The sequence below is a fragment of the Cololabis saira genome, chromosome 10 (assembly GCF_033807715.1).
Source record: "Cololabis saira isolate AMF1-May2022 chromosome 10, fColSai1.1, whole genome shotgun sequence".
In the NCBI taxonomy this organism is placed as follows: Eukaryota; Metazoa; Chordata; class Actinopteri; order Beloniformes; family Belonidae; genus Cololabis; species Cololabis saira.
Genome location: NC_084596.1, coordinates 9,062,049 through 9,082,224, shown reverse-complemented (window position 1 = coordinate 9,082,224; position 20,176 = coordinate 9,062,049). Strand labels below are relative to the sequence as shown.

The 20,176-nt window shown below is 43.8% G+C and overlaps 1 protein-coding gene across 1 annotated transcript in view; it reads right to left on the bottom strand.

Moving 5' to 3' along the window:
• Positions 1 to 180: 180 nt before the first annotated feature.
• tmeff1a (transmembrane protein with EGF-like and two follistatin-like domains 1a) overlaps positions 181 to 20,176 on the bottom strand; it is a gene marked incomplete at its 5' end in the record, with an annotated part of 69,061 nt that continues 49,065 nt past the window's right edge. Inside the window, 4 exons of the mRNA XM_061731394.1 lie at positions 181 to 1,705; positions 3,985 to 4,146; positions 4,468 to 4,591; positions 8,390 to 8,449. Coding sequence (XP_061587378.1) covers positions 1,621 to 1,705; positions 3,985 to 4,146; positions 4,468 to 4,591; positions 8,390 to 8,449 — 431 coding nt within the window. The remainder of the gene's footprint in view (positions 1,706 to 3,984; positions 4,147 to 4,467; positions 4,592 to 8,389; positions 8,450 to 20,176) is intronic.

Below are 20,176 nucleotides of genomic sequence, written 5' to 3'. Positions count from 1 at the left end.
GCAGATTTTTCTACTTATTTTAAGTGAAAATCTACTTGAAAGAGGTGAAAATTGTTGTTTTTTCCAGTGATGAGTCTTGTTTTTTTGTTTTAAGTTTAATGAGATTTTTTTTACTAAAATTAGACATTTTAACTAGAAATAAGACAAATATTCTTGTTAAGATTGTGAGTTTTTGCAGTGATCCATGTTACTTATCCTGTGAAGGACAGAGTCATATTGATAAGTTCAGAAAACTGTTTTTTATTGTTGTGTTTTGATGTATTTGATGTAAGCCCAGTGGATATTTAAAGCTTACAGAAGGCTGCATTTAACTGCTGCTATGTCATTCCTGCAGTATTTCTGCAGGTGTTTTGGTCAGTGCTATTATTTGTAATATATGATATTATTTGTAATCAGCACAAATTATCTGTCCCCATATGATAAAATCCACCACCCCCCCTGATTTTTTTTTTACAACTCGAGTACTGATGTGAACGGACAAATAAGGTTGATACCGTCTGCAGTGAAATTAGAATTAAAGTAAAATCACTCTCTTCTCATTTCCCGCATCACTCCAGCTTTTTCTGATTTGGGTCGTATCATCCGGATTTAACCTCCATTTGCAGCCCAGTCCTCTTTTACAATCGTCTGACTTCAGATTCACAAATGAAGATGTAACATCCCGTCTTTTAGGCCAAAAACGACGTGAACAAAGTACTTAATGGTTCCTGTTGCGGTGACGCCCGCAGACTGACATCCAAACGAGACACATTCATCTTTTTAACAGTGAACTCTAACCCCGCGCCTCCGTTTCAGAGTCCTCACTTTCCCGCCGCCGCTGGACGACGGAGGCGTCGAGGCTGGCGACGTTTCCTCTTAAAAAGTTTTAAATACACCACAGTACACAGTTTTCACGAGTCATGCTAATATACAGGAACGAGAATTTAGAATAAAGTTAACATAAAAACCTTTAGTAAAAACTACTTTAACAAAAACCATCGTAATAATAATAAGAACAATAAATTATTATCTTGTTTTAATACAGTGAAGTCTTTACACAGAGTTTCATACCAAAGAATAAGTGTAAACATATCTATGGCGCTGGCTGGCCCCCCTCTAACCTTCTACGAGAAGAACAAGATTTAAAATTAAAATTAAAAAAAGACACTGAAGACAAACTGCATTTGGTCATCAGCTGCACATTATTAGTAAAAAGCTAAACGGAAGTGAGATAGAGAGGGGGAACGAATACGATTCCTAACAAACGGCACATTCCAGAAGGGCAGACGCTATCCTGTTAGCCAGTTTACCAAAAATCCCAGAATCCAAACTAAAACGTCTAACAAAGCAGGCGGACAGACACGGTGACGGCGTCAGCGCTGATTCAGCTCCTCGTTCTCGCAAAAAAAAATCAAAAAATCAAAAAATCAAAAATCATGACTGCGCAAAAGAAATGCGCAAGAATTCCATCCAAGACAAAAAAAAAAAAAAAAGAGGGATAATAAGGCCCCTTAAATAAATATTCTCATTCTTCTTCTAACAATTTTTCCAGGAGAAAAAAATGATTACCTACTGTTAAAAAAACGACATTCCCACCCTGTAAGAAAAAACTCTTCAAAAAGGACCAGCAAGCAAACTCGGCTATACCATCCGGGAGTTAGTGTCCGAGGAAAAGTGTCCCAGGTTCTGTTTTTGCCGGCGGCCTCTGTTGTTTTTTGGACATTTTCTGAAGAGAAGAAGAAGAAGAAGAAAACAGGACGTCAACATTTTGTCTCGGATGTGTGTTAATGTTGCAGGATTCTTTACAATAAAGGGATAATATGTATATATAATATACAATATAATATTTGATCTGTGGGTAAACACATCTGTATGAAACTATGACTTTTTCTAAAGTCACTCTACAGGATTGTCTCAGAAAATTAGAATATTGTGATAAAGTTCTTTATTTTCTGTAATGTAATTAAAAACACAAAAATGTCATACATTCTGGATTCATTACAAATCAACTGAAATATTGCAAGCCTTTTATTATTTTAATATTACTGATTATTGCTTACAGTTTAAGATTAAGATTCCCAGAATATTCAAATTTTTTGAGATAAGATATTTGAGTTTTCTTAAACTGTAAACCATGATCAGCAATAATAAAATAATAAAAGGCTTGCAATATTTCAGTTGATTTGTAATGAATCCAGAATGTATGACATTTTTGCATTACAGAAAATAAAGAACTTTATTACAATATTCAAATTTTCTGAGACAGTCCTGTATAAAGCAATACCACTCCTGACAAATTGAGGCACTACTTAAATGTTGGATCTTATGCATAGGAAGTATTTCTTAAAGCCCAGTTTTAGGAAGATTTTATTTTATTGTGCACTTCGAGTAAAAAAGTCGAAATGTCGAGAAAAAAGTCGAAATGTCGAGATTAATGTTGAAATACAATTTCGAGAAAAAAGTCGAAATGTCGAAATTAGTGTTGAAATACAATTTCAAGAATAAAGTGAAAATTTCGTGAATAAAGTCGAAATTTCACCTTTTTTTCAACATTTCAACTTTATTCATGAAATTTTGACTTTTTTCTCGATATTTCGACTTTTTTCTCGAAGTGCATAACGAAAAAAAAATCTTCCTCCTCTAAAATATTATTTTTATTTTCCTCCTGCCTGGCCCTAATACTCTTCCATAGATGTCAGACATGTTTCCTGGAGTCTGCAGCCTCTGTTTCGTTGGTTTCGCCAGGTTGGTCCCGGTTGGAACTCGATCACCAAATCTTAGTCACCACAATCATGCTAGAGCTACGACGCTAAGCTCTGTTACCCTAAATTCATCCTGATCAAATCTGTCCATCCATGTCGCTACCGTAACAATGCTGAAACGGGGCCTGACTGAGCCCCAACCCGGGGCCCCAAACGTATCTACACCATACAAAAACATGGCTAACTTCACAAAAATACCAGGTGCTAAGAAGCTAAAGTACTGGTAGTGACCTGCAGAGGAAAAGTGGATGGTTCTCCTTTAGTTGGGACCTTAAACGCATAGACATATATACATAGATGCCTCATGACATGCTGGAACGTAATCCAGCGTCGCCGCCATATTGGATGGGTCTCCTCACTCCAGGCTAAATTAACTACTGGAGTTACAGAGTTACAGTTACAGCCAGCACACGCAAGAAGCTGCAAAACAGTTCTTTTTCAAGGGTTTTAGCTCCCCAGCCCCAGTTCAAGCCTAACAGGGTAGTATAAGACCCTGGAATGAACTGGATTTATTTGTATAGATATATTTATTGAGGGCAATAAGAAAAAAAAAAATGTACAATAACAATAGAAATATCAATATTTTCCCCTTTTTTTAACTTTTCAAAACAATAACTAAATAAAAATAAATAAATAATATTAATAAGAAAGAAATAAAAAATTAATAAATAGATATAAATAAATAGATAAATACAACAACACACCTCTCTCCCCTTCAAATAAATTCAAATGAACAATCAAACTTGTTTCATTTTTAAAATATAAAATTAATTAATTTATACATTTATCAATAAGTCTTTGTTAAAGAGCATAATACAAAGTCTTTCAGCATAAAAGTACGTATTTTTAACGTGTGACAGCGTCCTGTATCATAACTAAATCTCTGCCGTTTGTAACAAACCAAACCGTGTGAAAATCGGGTAAAGATTCGGGGAGTTATGGATTATTGTAGTCGGGGATAAAACCTTCCTCAGTAGAAATAAATGCACTGGGGCGCAATGGAGACCCATCCAAGATGGCGGCCACGCTGAACGTCAGCTCCAACAGTCAGTCTATGAGGCGTCTACGTATATATGCCTATGCTTAAACGTGAACTTTCTTGTGCTATGTCGCCCCCGTGTGATCAGAAGTGGTTGTTACAGAAAAAAACTGTAAAACTGACTAAAGCAGTAGTTTTAATATTTACGACAGGATAATATTTCATTAGCTAAATGTTCAAAATTCAGAGTTAACTTGGTATTACCTAGTGATACACATCACCACGGCAACAATAATGGCGATCTGCACAGCCCCGATGATGGCGGCGATGAGGACGTAGTGCAGCTTCTGTCCACTGGGGACGACGTAGAGGATGTTGAAGTCCTGCGGCTCGTCACACGTAGGACCCTTGTAGCCGGCGTCACATCTGGAGCAGACACGGGTTTGGGGTAAAGATCTGTTAGATGGTTCACCTTCTTCACCTTCTTACAGTTTACAGCATGAATGTAACAATGTTTTATAGTTCCTGACGGAGGAAAACCAAACTGCTTTGCTGCTTTATTCTGCTGTTTTCTAACGTTTCCTTATTTGTTTTCCTTCACAAACACAGTTGATTTGGACATTTAGGGCAGGTTAAGGTTGGTCTCTGAAAGCTAACGCCCTCATTAAGGTCTTTATGTCCACGTCTGGAGGGTTAGGGTTAGGGTTAGAATCCACGTCTGGACAGGAAGGAGAAGGAGTCCCAAACCTGCAGGTGGCCATGTTGTATTTGATCTCACACTTCCCGTGGACGCAGAAGCTGGCGTGGCTGTCGGCGCAGGGGATGGGCATGCCGGCGTAGAACCCGTCTCCGTGGTTCAGACCCGTGGTTTCTTTAAGGGAGGAGACACAGGCATAGAAGACATGAGGACATGAGGTAATTGCTGTGGACACCTGAGGGTCTAACAGAGACCAGAACGATGAATAATGGAAGTACGAATATTGGAGATACGACCGGGTCCCAGTGTTGTGCATGAACGCGTTCATTGAACACGTTCATTTCTGTGAGAACGTTGAACTGAACGCAACATATTTGCAAATAAAGAACTTGAACGTGAACTTGTTAATTCTGCAGAACTGCACGAACTGGAATTTGAACTGTTCAGATTATGTGTTTCCTACGGTGGCCGAGACCCGCCATTGCTGAAAATAAAAGTAACGCTGCAAACAGAAACAAACGCTGCTGCAAATTAAAAAAACGCTTAGCAAATAAAAACAAACGCTGCTGCAAATAAAAGAAAAGCTGCAAATATAAAGAAGCCCCGCTGCAAATAAAATAATAAACGCTGCTGCAAATTTAAAAAAAAAACGACGCAAATAAAAAAGCCACAACGGAAGTGAATTATTGGGGACTAATTTGCTGATGCACCGTTTTTTTTACGTGAGAGGAGAAGAAGAAGACGAAGAGGACGTAAGTGAAAAGGAAGAAATAGGAAGAGCGAGGAATAAGAAGAACAACGAACAAGAAAATAAGTGAAAAGGTTCAACGTCTCTACGTGTAATTTTTTTCTTCTTCTTCTCCTCTCACATAAAAACACCGGTGCATCAGCAAAAATAGTCCCCGGTAATTCACTTCCATTGTGGCTTTTTTATTTGCGTCGTTTTTTTATTTTATTTGCAGCGGCGTTTCTTTTTGTTTGCAGCGTTTATTTAATTTGCAGCGGCGTTTGTTTCTGTTTGCAGCGTTACTTTTATTTTCAGCAATGGCGGGTCTCGGCCACCGTAGTTTCCGCTTCACTGTTAAGTCCAATTATTACGGAATACATTTCACCAGCGGGCGGCGCGCACATTTAAAATACTCGACGAGACGACGACTTCACACTGCATTACCCACAATGCAGTGCACACTAGCATAACATGCGGCACCAGCTAAAATGGCAACGGCGGCCCAAGCCCTGTGCCGTCTTTACATGACCAGTGAAGAGAGAGACGTTGCAGACGCAGCGTCAGTGAGCCGTCAGATGATGATCCTTATCATTATCTGCAGGAATTTTAAACATCGTCTCCCAAAGAGTCCGACAGTAAAAATCCAACCTTTCTGTGCAAATTATGTCCACCTGCGCTGAGAAAACAAGTCAGAGCATCTGCCTCGTCAACTTCACATTTGAAACGTCATGTGGAGTTAAAGCATCCGTCCAGTGTGAGAAAATATCTGCGAGTCCTTAACAATCAAACAAAGTGATCAGGAAAGACCAAGAAGACCCAACAGCCCCAACCGACCCCAGTCCCACTGCTGAACCTTCAGGGTTGATTTACCTGCAACAGGGAGACAAACTGATAATGGACTACATTGTTGGAGATTTACAGTCTGAGGAAAGTTGAAAAGCCACTAGGACAATAATGATTGTTTACAGTGAACAGTTTTAGGATAGGGGGGCGTTTAATTCGTACTTCTCACCTAAAAATATTGAAATGAACTGAATTTGAACTAGTTCAAAGTGAAAATGGTGAACTATGAATGTGAATTATTCATTTTTAAACTATGTGAACTGAACTTTGAACTAGTTCATGAGAAGTAGGAACTTGCACAACACTGCCGAGTTCCCTCCAGTCCCAGGCGGAGTCTAAAAGCTCCTTTCCACTGCTGATCTTGTTGGTTGTTTTAATGTTCTTTTTTCTTATGTGAAGCAACTCTATATTATTCATTTCATTAATTCTTCCAGTGCTAAACAACCGAGGTTGTTTTCCTCATTAAGTCATAATAGACCTGAATAGCCCTTGGGGGTAAATTGGCTTTGGAAGGTGCTAAAAATGGGAGACGGGGCTACGATGGGAGAGACATTGGTTTGATCAGTTTATCAGTGGCTTTGAGTGATCAATGATCTTAAAGTACGGACAGGAAATGCCTCACGTCCCCTGGATGGATGAGAGAAGAAGCTCACTGAGCTGGAAAAGTGCCGCAGTGACCTCCGTTGTTTGGGAATCTGACGACACAGACGAGTCTAAGTTTAAACTCCAAGCGATGGAGCTGCAGAGGAATTTCTTCCCTTGGGATGTTTTACTTGTTGAAATCAATTCACAGAGATCGCTGGAGATAACAAACCCCTCCGGATTCTGTTTTATCTCCTCTCTGATCTCTAAACTCAACATTTGCATCATGCAGCAGGATGCTGTCGACCGCAGTCGTAAAGCTCGGCTAATCTTCGTGTTTACCTACGAGACCTGACACCGTCACGCCGAGATCAGCTGTAAAAAAACACAGCAGCCAATAATCACTTCAGAGATTTACATCTGTTTGGTCTGGACTGCTTTGCTGCCCCGACGCGAGGATATTATGATGCAGGCCTATTAGGCAGATTTCATTATGGCTCGTCCTGCGGTTAGCGCTCCTCGGCACGTTGGTGGACGCAGGTTAACGGCCCGGAAACGCCGCAGAGAAATGGATTCACGGTGCGGTTTCATAATCTGAGTAAAATGAACACAAAGTCTCCCAGGTCTCTAATGTGTGGACGACTGAGCTGGAAGGATGTCCCTCTCTGGAACGATGAGATACTCCAGGACAGATTACCGTGAAACAAAGACACTGATGCTTCAGTCAGGGGGATTCGCAGTGACCTCAGTGGGACTTCTCTGGGACTTCAGGGGGACTTCACTGGGACCTCATTGGGACTTCCCTGGGACTTCAGTGGGACTTCACTTGGACCACAGAGGGACTTCCCTGGGACTTCAGTGGGACTTCGTTGGGACTTCGTTGGGACTTCGTTGGGACTTCATTGGGACTTCAGTGGGACTTCAGTGGGACTCCAGTGGGACATCATTGGGACTTCAGAGGGACTTCATTGGGACTTCATTGGGACTTCAGAGGGACTTCAGTGGGACTTCATTGGGACTTCATTGGGACTTCATTGGGACTTCAGAGGGACTTCAGAGGGACTTCAGTGGGACTTCATTGGGACTCCAGTGGGACATCATTGGGACTTCAGAGGGACTTCATTGGGACTTCATTGGGACTTCAGAGGGACTTCATTGGGACTTCAGAGGGACTTCAGTGGGACTTCATTGGGACTTCAGAGGGACTTCATTGGGACTTCAGTGGGACTTCATTGGGACTTCATTGGGACTTCATTGGGACTTCAGAGGGACTTCAGAGGGACTTCAGTGGGATTTCATTTGGACCTCAATGGGACTTCATTGGGACTTCATTGGGACTTCACTGAGACTTCAGAGGGACTTCAGAGGGACTTCAGTGGGATTTCATTTGGACTTCAGGGGGACTCCAGTGGGACTTTAGAGGGACTTCAGAGGGACTTCATTGGGACTTCATTGGGACTCCAGTGGGACATCATTGGGACTTCAGAGGGACTTCACTGAGACTTCATTGGGACCTCAGTGAGACCACAGTGGGACTTCAGGGAGACTTCCCTGGGACTTCAGGGGGACTTCGATGGGACTCCAGTGGGACTTCAAAGGGACTTCACTGGGACTTAGGTGGGACTTCATTGGGACTTCAGTTTTTATTCAAGCCATTACTGATATAGGAGTGAATCTCTGGAGGAACTCTGAGTCCCGGATAAGCGGCAGAAAATGGATGGATGGACTGTATGTTAAACTTTTGACTGTAAGACATTTCTTATTGTTATTCACAGACACAAATGAGACAGAGGTAGAAAAATAGTCATAGTGGCTCTTACCTAATACCTTTACTTTGAAAAGGCTGCTTTCGTCTTTCTTGCCCAGTTTCTCCTTATCAGCTGTAAAGGAGACACAAGGATGTAGTCAGCTGCATTCAGACCTCACAATCACAGTTTCTCCGTCAGCAACTTGTTTGATGAGATTCTGCGCCGTTACACCTCCACGTTGCTCTGGGATCAGTTTATGAGCGGGATTTCACCGTCAACGCTCGACAGACTTCCTGTCTGTATCACATCTCTTCTGAACCTTTTATCGGCTGTGTGTGTGTGCGTGTGTGTGTGTGTGTGTGTGTGTGCGTGTGTGCGTGCGTGCGTGCGTGCGTGCGTGCGTGTGTGTGTTTATGTGCGGGTTCACGTCTGTTTGTGTGTCTGCTTTGTTTACCCTTCAGGACAGACTAAAGGAAGTGGGGGGTGTCGGGGGACTCTGTTTATCCAAGTAGAAGTGTTGAGGGTCAGTCCGAGCATGTGTGTGTGTGTGTGTGTGTGTGTGTGTGTGTGTGTGTGTGTGTGTGTGTGTGTGTGTAGCCAACAGTGAAAGAAGGGGAACAAAGAACCAGCGGGCTTCGGTTCGGTGTGTTTTTGTGGTTATTTTCCTGTCGACAGGCTTCAGGTTTTCACGCTGTCTGCAGCAGAAGCTGCTGGGAATGTTAAACAGCACACACACTCACAGGACTCACCAGGGCTGAACCATTTTTTTCCCCCGATATTGCGATTCAATATGTGATTTTTTTTTTTCTTTCAATAAAACATAATCTGTGATCTAAATACTAACACGATATTACAGGACTGTTTCAGAAAATTTGAATATTGTGATAAATTCCTTTATTTTCTGTAATGCAAAAATGTCATACATTCTGGATTCATTACAAATCAACTGAAATATTGCAAGCCTTTTATTATTTTAATATTGCTGATCATGGCTTACAGTTTAAGAAAACTCAAATATCCTATCTCAAAAAATTAGAATATTCTGGGAATCTTAATCTTAAACTGTAAACCATAATCAGCAATATTAAAAGAATAAAAGGCTTGCAATATTTCAGTTGATTTGTAATGAATCCAGAATGTATGACATACATAATATATATATATATATATATATATTTATTAAGTGAAGTGTCCCTTTTGCATACCAACAAAAAAAAAGTCACCACCGGTTACGGGTTTTATTGTTGTGACACGTGCAATAAATGCAAATGTCCAAAACTCCATTGAGTAACTTTATTCTACTCACAATTTGTTTCCAATTTAACAAAATGTGTCCATGCTGTCCAGTTCTGCGATTCAATGCTTTACTCCAAAAAACATACAAATCTTTCCTTTTCATTTACAATACCACACGGTCAAAAAACTCAGCAACACCTGAGTTCATTCATCACCTTAAAGGGGACCTATTATGGCATCTAATACCTATTTTAAACAGGCCTTGAATGTCTTAAAAACGAGCTTTTGATTGTTTTTGCTAAATAAATTAGAAATTCATCCTTTGAGCCATGTCTTTATCATCCCAGTTTCTAACCTCCTTCTCGCCTGAATGACGCGATACTCCGCTACGGAAAAATGGCGGAAGCTCCGGCCGGCAGAGTTAGTTGTGGGCGTGGTTTCACGCATCGGAGGCCAACCTATGTAAATCACGCCCGTCGTTGCGTAACGACGGGAGCAGAATCTTATTGGCTGGTAGATCCACATCACTCTGGACGGATCATCCGGGCGGCTGCACAGACACTGCAGAATTTGGTTGCTTTCCTCCTTCTCTGAGTTGGCAGGCTGAGGGGAGACCACTTTATAATTTAATGCAAGAAAAAAACTGTTTTTCATAATAGGTCCCCTTTAATTATATATCCTTTGACCTTCGCAAAAATGGAGAGTGCCACCACTCCCCCAGGTGGCAGGAGGCTAAACCAAAACAAAACATATCCAAACATAAATCATTCAAATCCAACACAAATGGCTCTTACATTTAGTATGAACTTTTCTTCCAAAGACTAGCCATCTTTGTTTTAATTTAGCTAGTAAATATAATATACAGAAGCTCCTCTTCTCCCGCTCCTTCCCCATCTGTGCTGCTTCTCTCTCTTGTTAATCTATCTATGAGCTTCTCTCTGCACATCTTCTGAACATTTCTAAAACCATAGATCTGGTCAGCTGGCCTCTCAACACAACAGACTTGTACCACTGAAGTGGATAAGCTGGCAGTTACCTGGCATATCGACAAATTTGTGAAATGTCGCCAGCTATTCGTAAAGGAATGTGTCGTGTTATCAAAAACTCAGACTAAGACGCTGTTTCTTGAGCAGAATCATGGGCTAGCTGCGGTTTTTAGACCTTGGAGAAGTTGAAAGCCCCGCTTGGCGGAAACTGACCAGTGGAGTCGCCGTGATGGACCAGACAGAAAGCTACCAGACTGGGCCTGACCCAAAAACAACTGTTGTCAGGCCTAGCGACGATCCCCTGTGGGTGTTGTGATAATAAGATGCCCTACCCCCCACCCCTTCCCCTCATGACACCTGTGGACCTGACTCAGAACCAACCAAGACGGGCTGATAGCACTCCCTCAAGGCTAAACTGAAAAGAGTTCACAGATTTATGAGTTACACAACACGCACACACATGTACACATCTATAACCCCCCCCCTAACCATCCTTCCACCGCCTACGCTGTCCCCCCGGCACGCAATCTAGGTCGACTCACTTAGGAGGCCTGTGGGACTGCGAGAAAGAACCATCAAGGAGTTTCATCAGCATCAAGGTTGAAAATATTATTCTAATTATTCAAAACTGAAACGCACAAGAAACGTTTGTTGTTTAGATGAGTTTCTCCTGATTGGGGATGGGAATCGAAAACCAGTTCTTGTTCGGAACCGGTTCCCAGTGTTTCAATTCCTTGGAATTGTTTGCAAACTCTGCAAACGATTCCCTTTTTGATTCTAGTGGGAACGAACGATTTCATTACACACATTGCGTAAGCCAGCAGTCAATAGTAAACATGGCGCCCAAGCAATACAAATGCTCAATAGTCTGGTTACATTTCAGTAAAAAAGAGACAACAGGGCCACTTGAAATACTTGCTAAGTGAATATTTCGTCAAAGGGAGGAAATGCTACCAACATGCAAAAACATTTGTGTACACAGCAGCAATAACAATCAATGAATGTCTTGTTTTTTCGATCCACTCCGGACTAATATCAGTAATTCTCAGCAGCAGCAACGTTAGCTAATCCTTAGCTAATAATATTGCTGGTAACTAATTAACAAATGAACGCTACCTATCATATTAACGCCATTTGCCTCATTGTTGTCCTTTTTTTCCAAATGAGAATCGATAAGGGAATCGATAAAGAACCGAATCATTAAGCAGAATCGAAAATGGAATTGGAATCGTAAAAATCTTATCAATTCCAATCCCAACTCCTGATGCAGTGGCGGTTCTGTACCAGGCCCAGCCCGGAAAAATACAGCCCCTGTATCGTTTCAATGCGGACCCAGGGTTGGTCACCGCGCCGGAACCACATCATGCAGGCGAGTGCTCGCTCTCGCATCGCGTGACAACCCTGTATTTGCTCATGTTACGATTTCAAAAGGCGATATTATCGCGTATGCGCGATATTATCGCAAATGCGATTAATGCTATCCATATTGGACATCATTAGAGATGGGAATTGATACGATTTTTACGATGCCAATTCCATTTTCGATTCTGCTTACCGATTCAGTTCTTTAACAATTCCCTTATCGCTTCCCATTTAGAAAAAAAGGACAACAATGAGGCAAAAGGCGCTTAACATGATAGGGAGTGTTCACTAGTTAATTAGTTACCGGCAGTATTATTAGCCAAGGACATGCTAACATTGCTGATGCTGCTAGAAAACGCAACATTCCTTGATCGTTATTGCTGCTCTGTGCGCAAATATTTTTGCATGTTGGTAGCATTTCCTCCCTTTGATGAAATATTCTTACTTAGTAAGTATTGCAAAATGCCTGTTGTCGTCTTTTTTACTGAAATATAACCATACGTTCGTACGTCTGTATCGCTTGGGCGCCATGTCTACTATCGACTGCTAGCTTACGCATGTTACGTAACATGCGTGATGACGTCGCTATGCTCACTGGAATCGAAAAGGGAATTGTTTGAAAAATATGCAAACGATTCCAAGGAATTGAAACACTGGGAACCGGTTCTGAACAAGAACCGGTTCTCGATTCCCACCCCTAGACATCGTATTGATTTCCATTCATCATCAAGAGCTTAACATTAACCTTGACCTAACCTGTTCAAACCTAAACCCTAACCGTAACCTGGACCTCAGATATGACCTTCTGCTTTTTCAGGACCTGGATTTAGCCCCTACAGCGGCTACTGACCCAGCAAGCCCCGGGAATTAACCAGAAAAGGTTCCAGTGAGGCAGCAAAACCAACAGCACACAAACACACGTGACTCTGTCTTGTAGAGAATCCCCGGTTATATTAAACATTTCCAAATAACGCCATCAGACACAGCAATATTGGAGTCTGATAAGAAAGTCCCGGAGTCTGTTCCTCGGCTGGAGCTTTCGATGATTTAATCTGATCCAATCTGAGCCTAAAATAATCCCACATCAGATACAGATCTGATCCAGCCTCATGAAACAACAACCAGGCGGGAAATGCCATCAATGTCCCCACTCTGAAGGAAAACGCCTTCAACACCGGTCCTCGAGCTGACACATAAACGAGAACATACACACACACACACACACACACACACACACACACACACACACACACACACACACACACACACACACACACACACACACACACGAGGAGAGCCACAAAGTGAAATGCACAAAAAGCAAACACACTCATCCATTTTTAATGCTCGATCATTCTTGAAGAAATATTGACAGAAGCCTCGTTCTCTTTGTCTCCCTCGTCCTCCACCCCTCCGCCCCGCCTCCCCTCCACTCCTCCACCTCGTCTCATTTTTCCCTCTTTTTTTACCCAGTAATCTGGGGAAGGAACTCCTGCATGACTGATACCAAGGACCAGAAGCCAGAGTAGGTTTGTGAGAAGCAGCAGACTACAAGTATCACGCTCTTCTTAAAACATAGCTAAGTCCCAGTGGAGGCCGGCGCCAGCGCATTTATCGATTATGCTTTAGTCCAACGCAGGACATTTTGTTTTCTTTTTAGCAGAAAACTGGTGCTACCCCAGTACCATTACCAATACCAGTACAAGCTCCAATACCAGTACCAACTTCAGTGCCATCTCCAGTAGCAATACCAGCTCCAGTACCAGCTCCAATACCAGTATAAGTACAAGCTCCATTACCAGTACCAGTATCAGTACAAACTCCAGTACCAGTATCAGTACAAGCTCCAGTACCAGTACAGCTCCAGTACCAGTATCAGTATAAGGTCCAATACCAGTACCAGCTCCAATACCAGTACCAGTACAAGCTCCAGTACCAGCTCCAATACCAGTACCAACTTCAGTGCCATCTCCAGCACCAATACCAGCTCCAGTACCAGTATCCGTACCAGTATCAGTACAAACTCCAGTACCAGTACCAGCTCCAACACCAGTACCAGTATCAGTACAAGCTCCAACACTAGTACCAGTATCAGTACAAGCTCCAGTACCAGTACAGCTCCAGTACCAGCTCCAATACCAGTACCAGTACAAGCTCCAGTACCAGTATCAGTATAAGGTCCAATACCATGCCAGCTCCAATACCAGTACAAGTTCCAGTGCCAGCTCCAATACCAGTACAAGTACCAGTACCAGCTCCAATACCAGTACCAGTTTCAGTACAAGCTCCAATACCAGTACAAGTACCAGTACCAGCTCCAATACCAGTACAAGTACCAGTACCAGCTCCAATACCAGTACCAGTTTCAGTACAAGCTCCAATACCAGTACAAGTACCAGTACCAGCTCCAATACCAGTACCAGTATCAGTACAAGCTCCAGTACCAGTACCAGTACCAGTATCAGTACAAACTGATGACATCACGCTGTCGGCAGGTAACCCCTGAAGTCTCAGCAGAAATCAGAAACCTGAGTCGGGGAGCAGAGACGCTCCTTCACAGTGGCGTGTCCAGGATGCCGCCCCGCCCCGCCGCCTTTCCTCCTCTACTGGTTCAGAGTACCTGCAGTTGGAAAACTCATGGGTTGCCATGGCTTCAGATGCTAATGAGTGCCAGCGCTACCAGCAGATATCTCTTCCCAACTCAAGGAGGAAACATAAATCATGAAATATTTATGAAGCTGAAGGCTGAAAGTCAATATACGTCTGAACTTCACAGTTTGCTAGTTTTCTAATCAATTAGTTTAGATGATGGTCAAATGTTTCCGGTATTTAATGTACCATATTTTCCGCACTATAAGGCACACTGCATTATAAGGCGCACATTCAATGAATGACGTATTTTAAAACCTTTTCCATATATAAGGCGCACCACATTATAAGGCGCTACAGTAGAGGCTGGGGTTACGTTCTGCATCCATTAGACCAAGGGTCGGCAATCCGCGGCTCCGGAGCCGCATGCGGCTCTTTCATCCTTATACTGCGGCTCCAATTGGCTTGGGAAAATAAATTACAAAAAAACAACTAAGTATTTAATTGAAGTGTATTTTATTTTGTTAGTTCTTTAATATTTTAGATCTAAATTGGAAGATTATTGTGATCTTGACATATTAGAATAAATATATTTTATTGTTTTTTGTCGCTCAAAATAAACGTCATACTCGCGAAAGCCGGTATTCCCGCCAAAACGCCATCCATTCGTCGCGACTTTCAACCCCAGCAAAGCCAAGTATGGAGAAATGTAAGAAAAGAAAAATATCTGAAGAAAGTCGAACATTCAATGATGCCTGGGCAGATTCATTTGCATTTACCTCTGATGAGTGGCCTGTTGCGGCCCAATATTGATCCATATATAAGGTGCACCGGATTATAAGGCACATGGTCAGCTTTTGAAAAAATTGAAGGCTTTTAGGTGGGCCTTATAGTGCGGAAAATACGGTTGTTGAATACCCGATTTTAAAATTTTATTCAAATTTAGGAGTGGGAATGACTTGTAGAACCGCTCCAGGTTCCTCTCCGGAGGCAAATGTCAACCGGTTGTAGGAACTTACACCAACGCATTCATTTATTTATCTAATCAGCGTCTTTCATGCCCCGTTTACATGTAGCAAAAACGGTGGTGTTTTCATGCGTTTTGGCCGTTCGTTTACACAAAAACAAAGCTCAAAGGCACCAAAAACGATAATTTCTGAAAACTCTGGCCAAAGTGGAGATTTGCAAAAACTCTGTCTTTCGGAAACGGACATTTAGGCTTCAGAACGTCACATTATGTGACAGATACGTCACCAGCGTCATGTGTGCGACCTGTGTTTACAATTTGTTTGGCCACTGTAGTTACTCGTGTCAATTGTTGATGTTTTTTTCCAGCATTCTGATTGGCTAGCATCACTTTATGCTTCTTGTTACACTGCCACCTGCAGGTTTGGCTGCTCATAGCACCCTTTAACAGCGTAATTATGCGGGTTTGTGTAAATTATGGTATTTTTCAAAACGTACATGGGGAAATATCTGTTTTTGTAAATACCCGTCTATGTGTAAACGTGGCCTCATACACTGATGAGCCTCGTTATGGTCAGGAGAGAAAACAGTTCTGTTGTTACTAGGGCTGGGCAACGATTACATTTTTTAAATCACGATTAATCGCATGATTTCCCTGATTAATCACGATTAATCACATTGTATATGCAAAATCAAATAATGAATTCAAAAGTTGTGTAAAGTGCACTTTTATTTATAAAAGTATGAACGAAAATGCCATAACATTTGTTGTGCAAACATCTCAGCAAACATCAGGACTTGTCAGTAACACATATTTAGTGTAAAAATGTCAAATAAAATATAGCTTATTGCCACTGCCAGGGCATTAATGTCATCATGTTTTTTATGAAAATCCAAAAAAAGTACCAACAAAATCCTGATCCACAATCATGACATTAAAACAGGCAATTTCTGAGGAAACAGCCGGAACTTTTAACGGGGAGCAGCATTACCGTCTATATTCAGCACCCAATGTCCCTGTTAGAAAGTGTGAAGCACAAAATCACTATTGAAATTTCCTTTATAGGGGTCGAATCCGCCGTCTGGGAGAACTTTAAAATGAAAATGTCCATGTAACCGTAATTTTACCGCTCTCCATGTCTGTTTTAGCTTTTCCGCATGTTTTTCCGCCAACTCTCTTCCGGTTCCGCAGCAGCCGGGAAAAGACTTTTCAAAACAAAAGCCCGTGAGCAACATGCGTTAATGTGCGATAAAATAAATGTCGGCGTTAATAAATGAATGAGTTAACGCGATAATAACGCGTTTAATTGCCCAGCCTTAGTTGTTACATTAAATTACTTTTAAGTTTTCAAATGATGTGTTACTGAGGGCTGAATATTTTGGAGGCCCAGACATGACCCAGATGCCGCTGCAGCACCGTAATGTACATGTAGTCCATGGATGTCGATGAGCCGCACTGATGGCCCAACGCCCTGAAGTGACAGAGGATCAGCAGAAGGGGCAGGTGCTCTTCACCTCAGGGTGCTGGCCTCCGGCATACTCCCCCCCACCCATCCTGCCTCAACTGCCAACTCCCTCAGCCAATCAGACGTTTGGTCACGGGCCACTTTGAAGCCACAACCGCTGACAAGAAATCCATAAAGCCCCGCTGGGTCACGATCTCCTGCCAGCACCAGTGGCGAGCGCGTCTCCGGCGAGACGCCACGTCGACTCAAGGTGAGGGTATCAGCGTGAATCAGATCTGAGAGGAGACTCGGCGCTGTCCCGGGCCTCGGCTCCGGCTTTGAACCAAATCAGACAACTAACCGTGACTGCAAATCAGGTTTGCATCCAACGCGGCGGAGACGGGGGAAAACCGCTCGGCGACGGATCAAAAGAGCCATGACTCATTCCCAGTTAAATTCGTTGGGGTTGTTTAAGGCTCCAGCGCGGAAGCAAATCTGCAAAATTGACGAAATGTCAAAGTAAAAGCAGAAGGGACGGGAGACTGCTGGAGGTGTTATTGTTGTTCACGGTGAGTTTAACGGAAAACAAGGCTTGGAGCTGGCAGACGCTTTGCTTTAAACTCTGAAAAAGCTGCTGCACAGATTTTAATTTAGCCTGAGTTCATTAAAGAGACATTTCAGAGTTAAAACCACCGACATAAACAAACAACCGTTTTTAGGCGCGTCTCCATTCAGTGGCTCGGTGGATGGATGGATGGATGGATGGATGGATGGATGGATGGAAGATGGATGGATGGATGGATGGATGGATGGAAGATGGATGGATGGATGGATGGATGGATGTTTGATGCATGGATGGATGGATGGATGGATGGATGGATGGATGGATGGACGATGGATGGATGGATGCATGGATTGATGGATGGATGGATGTTTGATGCATGGATGGATGGATGGATGGATGTATGGATGGATGGATGGATGGATGGACGATGGATGGATGGATGGATGGATGGATGGATGGATGTTTGATGCATGGATTGATGGATGGATGGATGGATGGATGGATGGATGTTTGATGCATGGATGGATGGATGGATGGATGTATGGATGGATGTATGGATGGATGGATGGACGATGGATGGATGGATGGATGGATGGATGTTTGATGCATGGATTGATGGATGGATGGATGGATGGATGGATGGATGGATGGATGGACGATGGATGGATGGATGGATGGATGGATGTTTGATGCATGGATTGATGGATGGATGGACGATGGATGGATGGATGCATGGATTGATGGATGGATGGATGTTTGATGCATGGATGGATGGATGGATGGATGTATGGATGGATGGATGGATGGATGGATGGATGGATGGACGATGGATGGATGGATGGATGGATGTTTGATGCATGGATTGATGGATGGATGGATGGACGATGGATGGATGGATGCATGGATTGATGGATGGATGGATGGATGGATGGATGGATGGATGATGGATGGATGGACGGATGGATGGATGGATGGATGGATGATGGATGGACGGATGGATGGATGGATGGGTTGATGGATGGATGCATGGATTGATGGATGGATGGATGGATGATGGATGGACGGATGGATGGATGGGTTGATGGATGGATGGATGGATGGATGGATGGATGGATGATGGATGGATTGTCACAGTTTCACAGTGTAGGATAGGTTTTTTTTTACTGTTTAACTCACTCCCCTGTCTTTCCAGATCCTGCCACCCTAATCAGCCAGAAATCCACTCATTCCCTTCACCTGTGCTTCCCCACCCTGCTCCACACCTGGTTTCCCTCATCAGCAGTTCCCCTCATATACCGGCCCATTTCCACCTTCTAGTTTGCCAGATTGTCGTGTGCCTTTGCCTCGCTTTCCAGCGTTCCTGATTTCTGTCCTGTTCCTGCCTGCCTGCCTGTAACCCTGCATGACTCCCGGTTTTGGATTTTTGCCTGCCCCTTTGGACTTGTTTGCCTGATCTGCCTGTCTGCCCGGTTTGACCCCTGCCTGTCTTTGACCAGTATTAAAGCCTCATGGACTCTGATTCTGCTGATTTGATTTATGGGATTTTTTTTATGGGGACCAAGTGGTGTTCTACCACCGTACGGTGAAGGGGACGGGGACATGCCCCCAGTTCCAGCCTGTTGCTGTTCCAGTGGTGGTCTTGGATGCATCGCCCCCGGTTCCGGCTCCGGCGGTGGTCCGGGAGGCCCCAGCTCCAGCCCCAGCCATAGCCCCAGCGTCGGCTCCGGCCTCCGCTCCAGCCTCGGCCTCAGCCTCAGCTCCTGTTCCGGCTCCCCGCATCCTGTCTGCTCCTGTTCCGGCTCCCCGCATCCTGTCTGCTCCTGTTCCGGCGCCCCGCATCCTGTCTGCCCCTGTTTCTGCTCCCCGCATCCTGTCTGCCCCTGTTCCGGCTCCCCGCATCCTGTCTGCCCCTGTTCCGGCTCCCCGCATCCTGTCTGCCCCTGTTCCGGCTCCCCGCATCCTGTCTGCCCCTGTTCCGGCTCCCCGCATCCTGTCTGCCCCGGTTCCGGCTCCCCGCATCCTGTCTGCCCCTGTTCCGGCTCCCCGCATCCTGTCTGCCCCGGTTCCGGCTCCCCGCATCCTGTCTGCCCCGGTTCCTGAGGCGGTCCCACCACCGGTCTCTGTTCCTGAGGCGATCCTGGATGGGCCTGCCAAGCCCCAAGACCGACCCGCCTGCTACGCCCCAAGGGCGACCCCCCGAACTGCCTCGCCGGTCTGCCCGGCACCGAGGACGGCCGCCGGAGCTTTGGCCGTTTGTTGGCCGGATGGATGGGTTGATAGATGGATGGGTTGATGGATGGATGGATGGATAGATGGATGGATGGATGGATGGGTGGATGGGTTGAAGGATGGATGGATGGATGGATGGATGGATGGATGGGTGGATGGATGGATGGATGGAGGATGGATGGATGGATATGTTGTTGTTGACTGCATATAAACCAGGTTTCCGACCTGTGACAGTTTGAACATTTCTCCAGGTTCAGCCTGGTTTTTATTTCATGCAGCTTTGATCTGAAGCTCAGAGCTGCTTTAAGGTGGACTGGTTGTAAAGGTGCAGGTGGGAGGAGTGCAGGATGCTAACGAGGTCCCGGTTCATTCCTCGGGAAGAACGTTGGTTATTAGCTGCGTTCATTCGTGTGACACGGTTCCAGTAACGAGGCTGATTTATTAGACGTCGCAGCGTCGCAGGCAGCGGCGTTGACGGGGA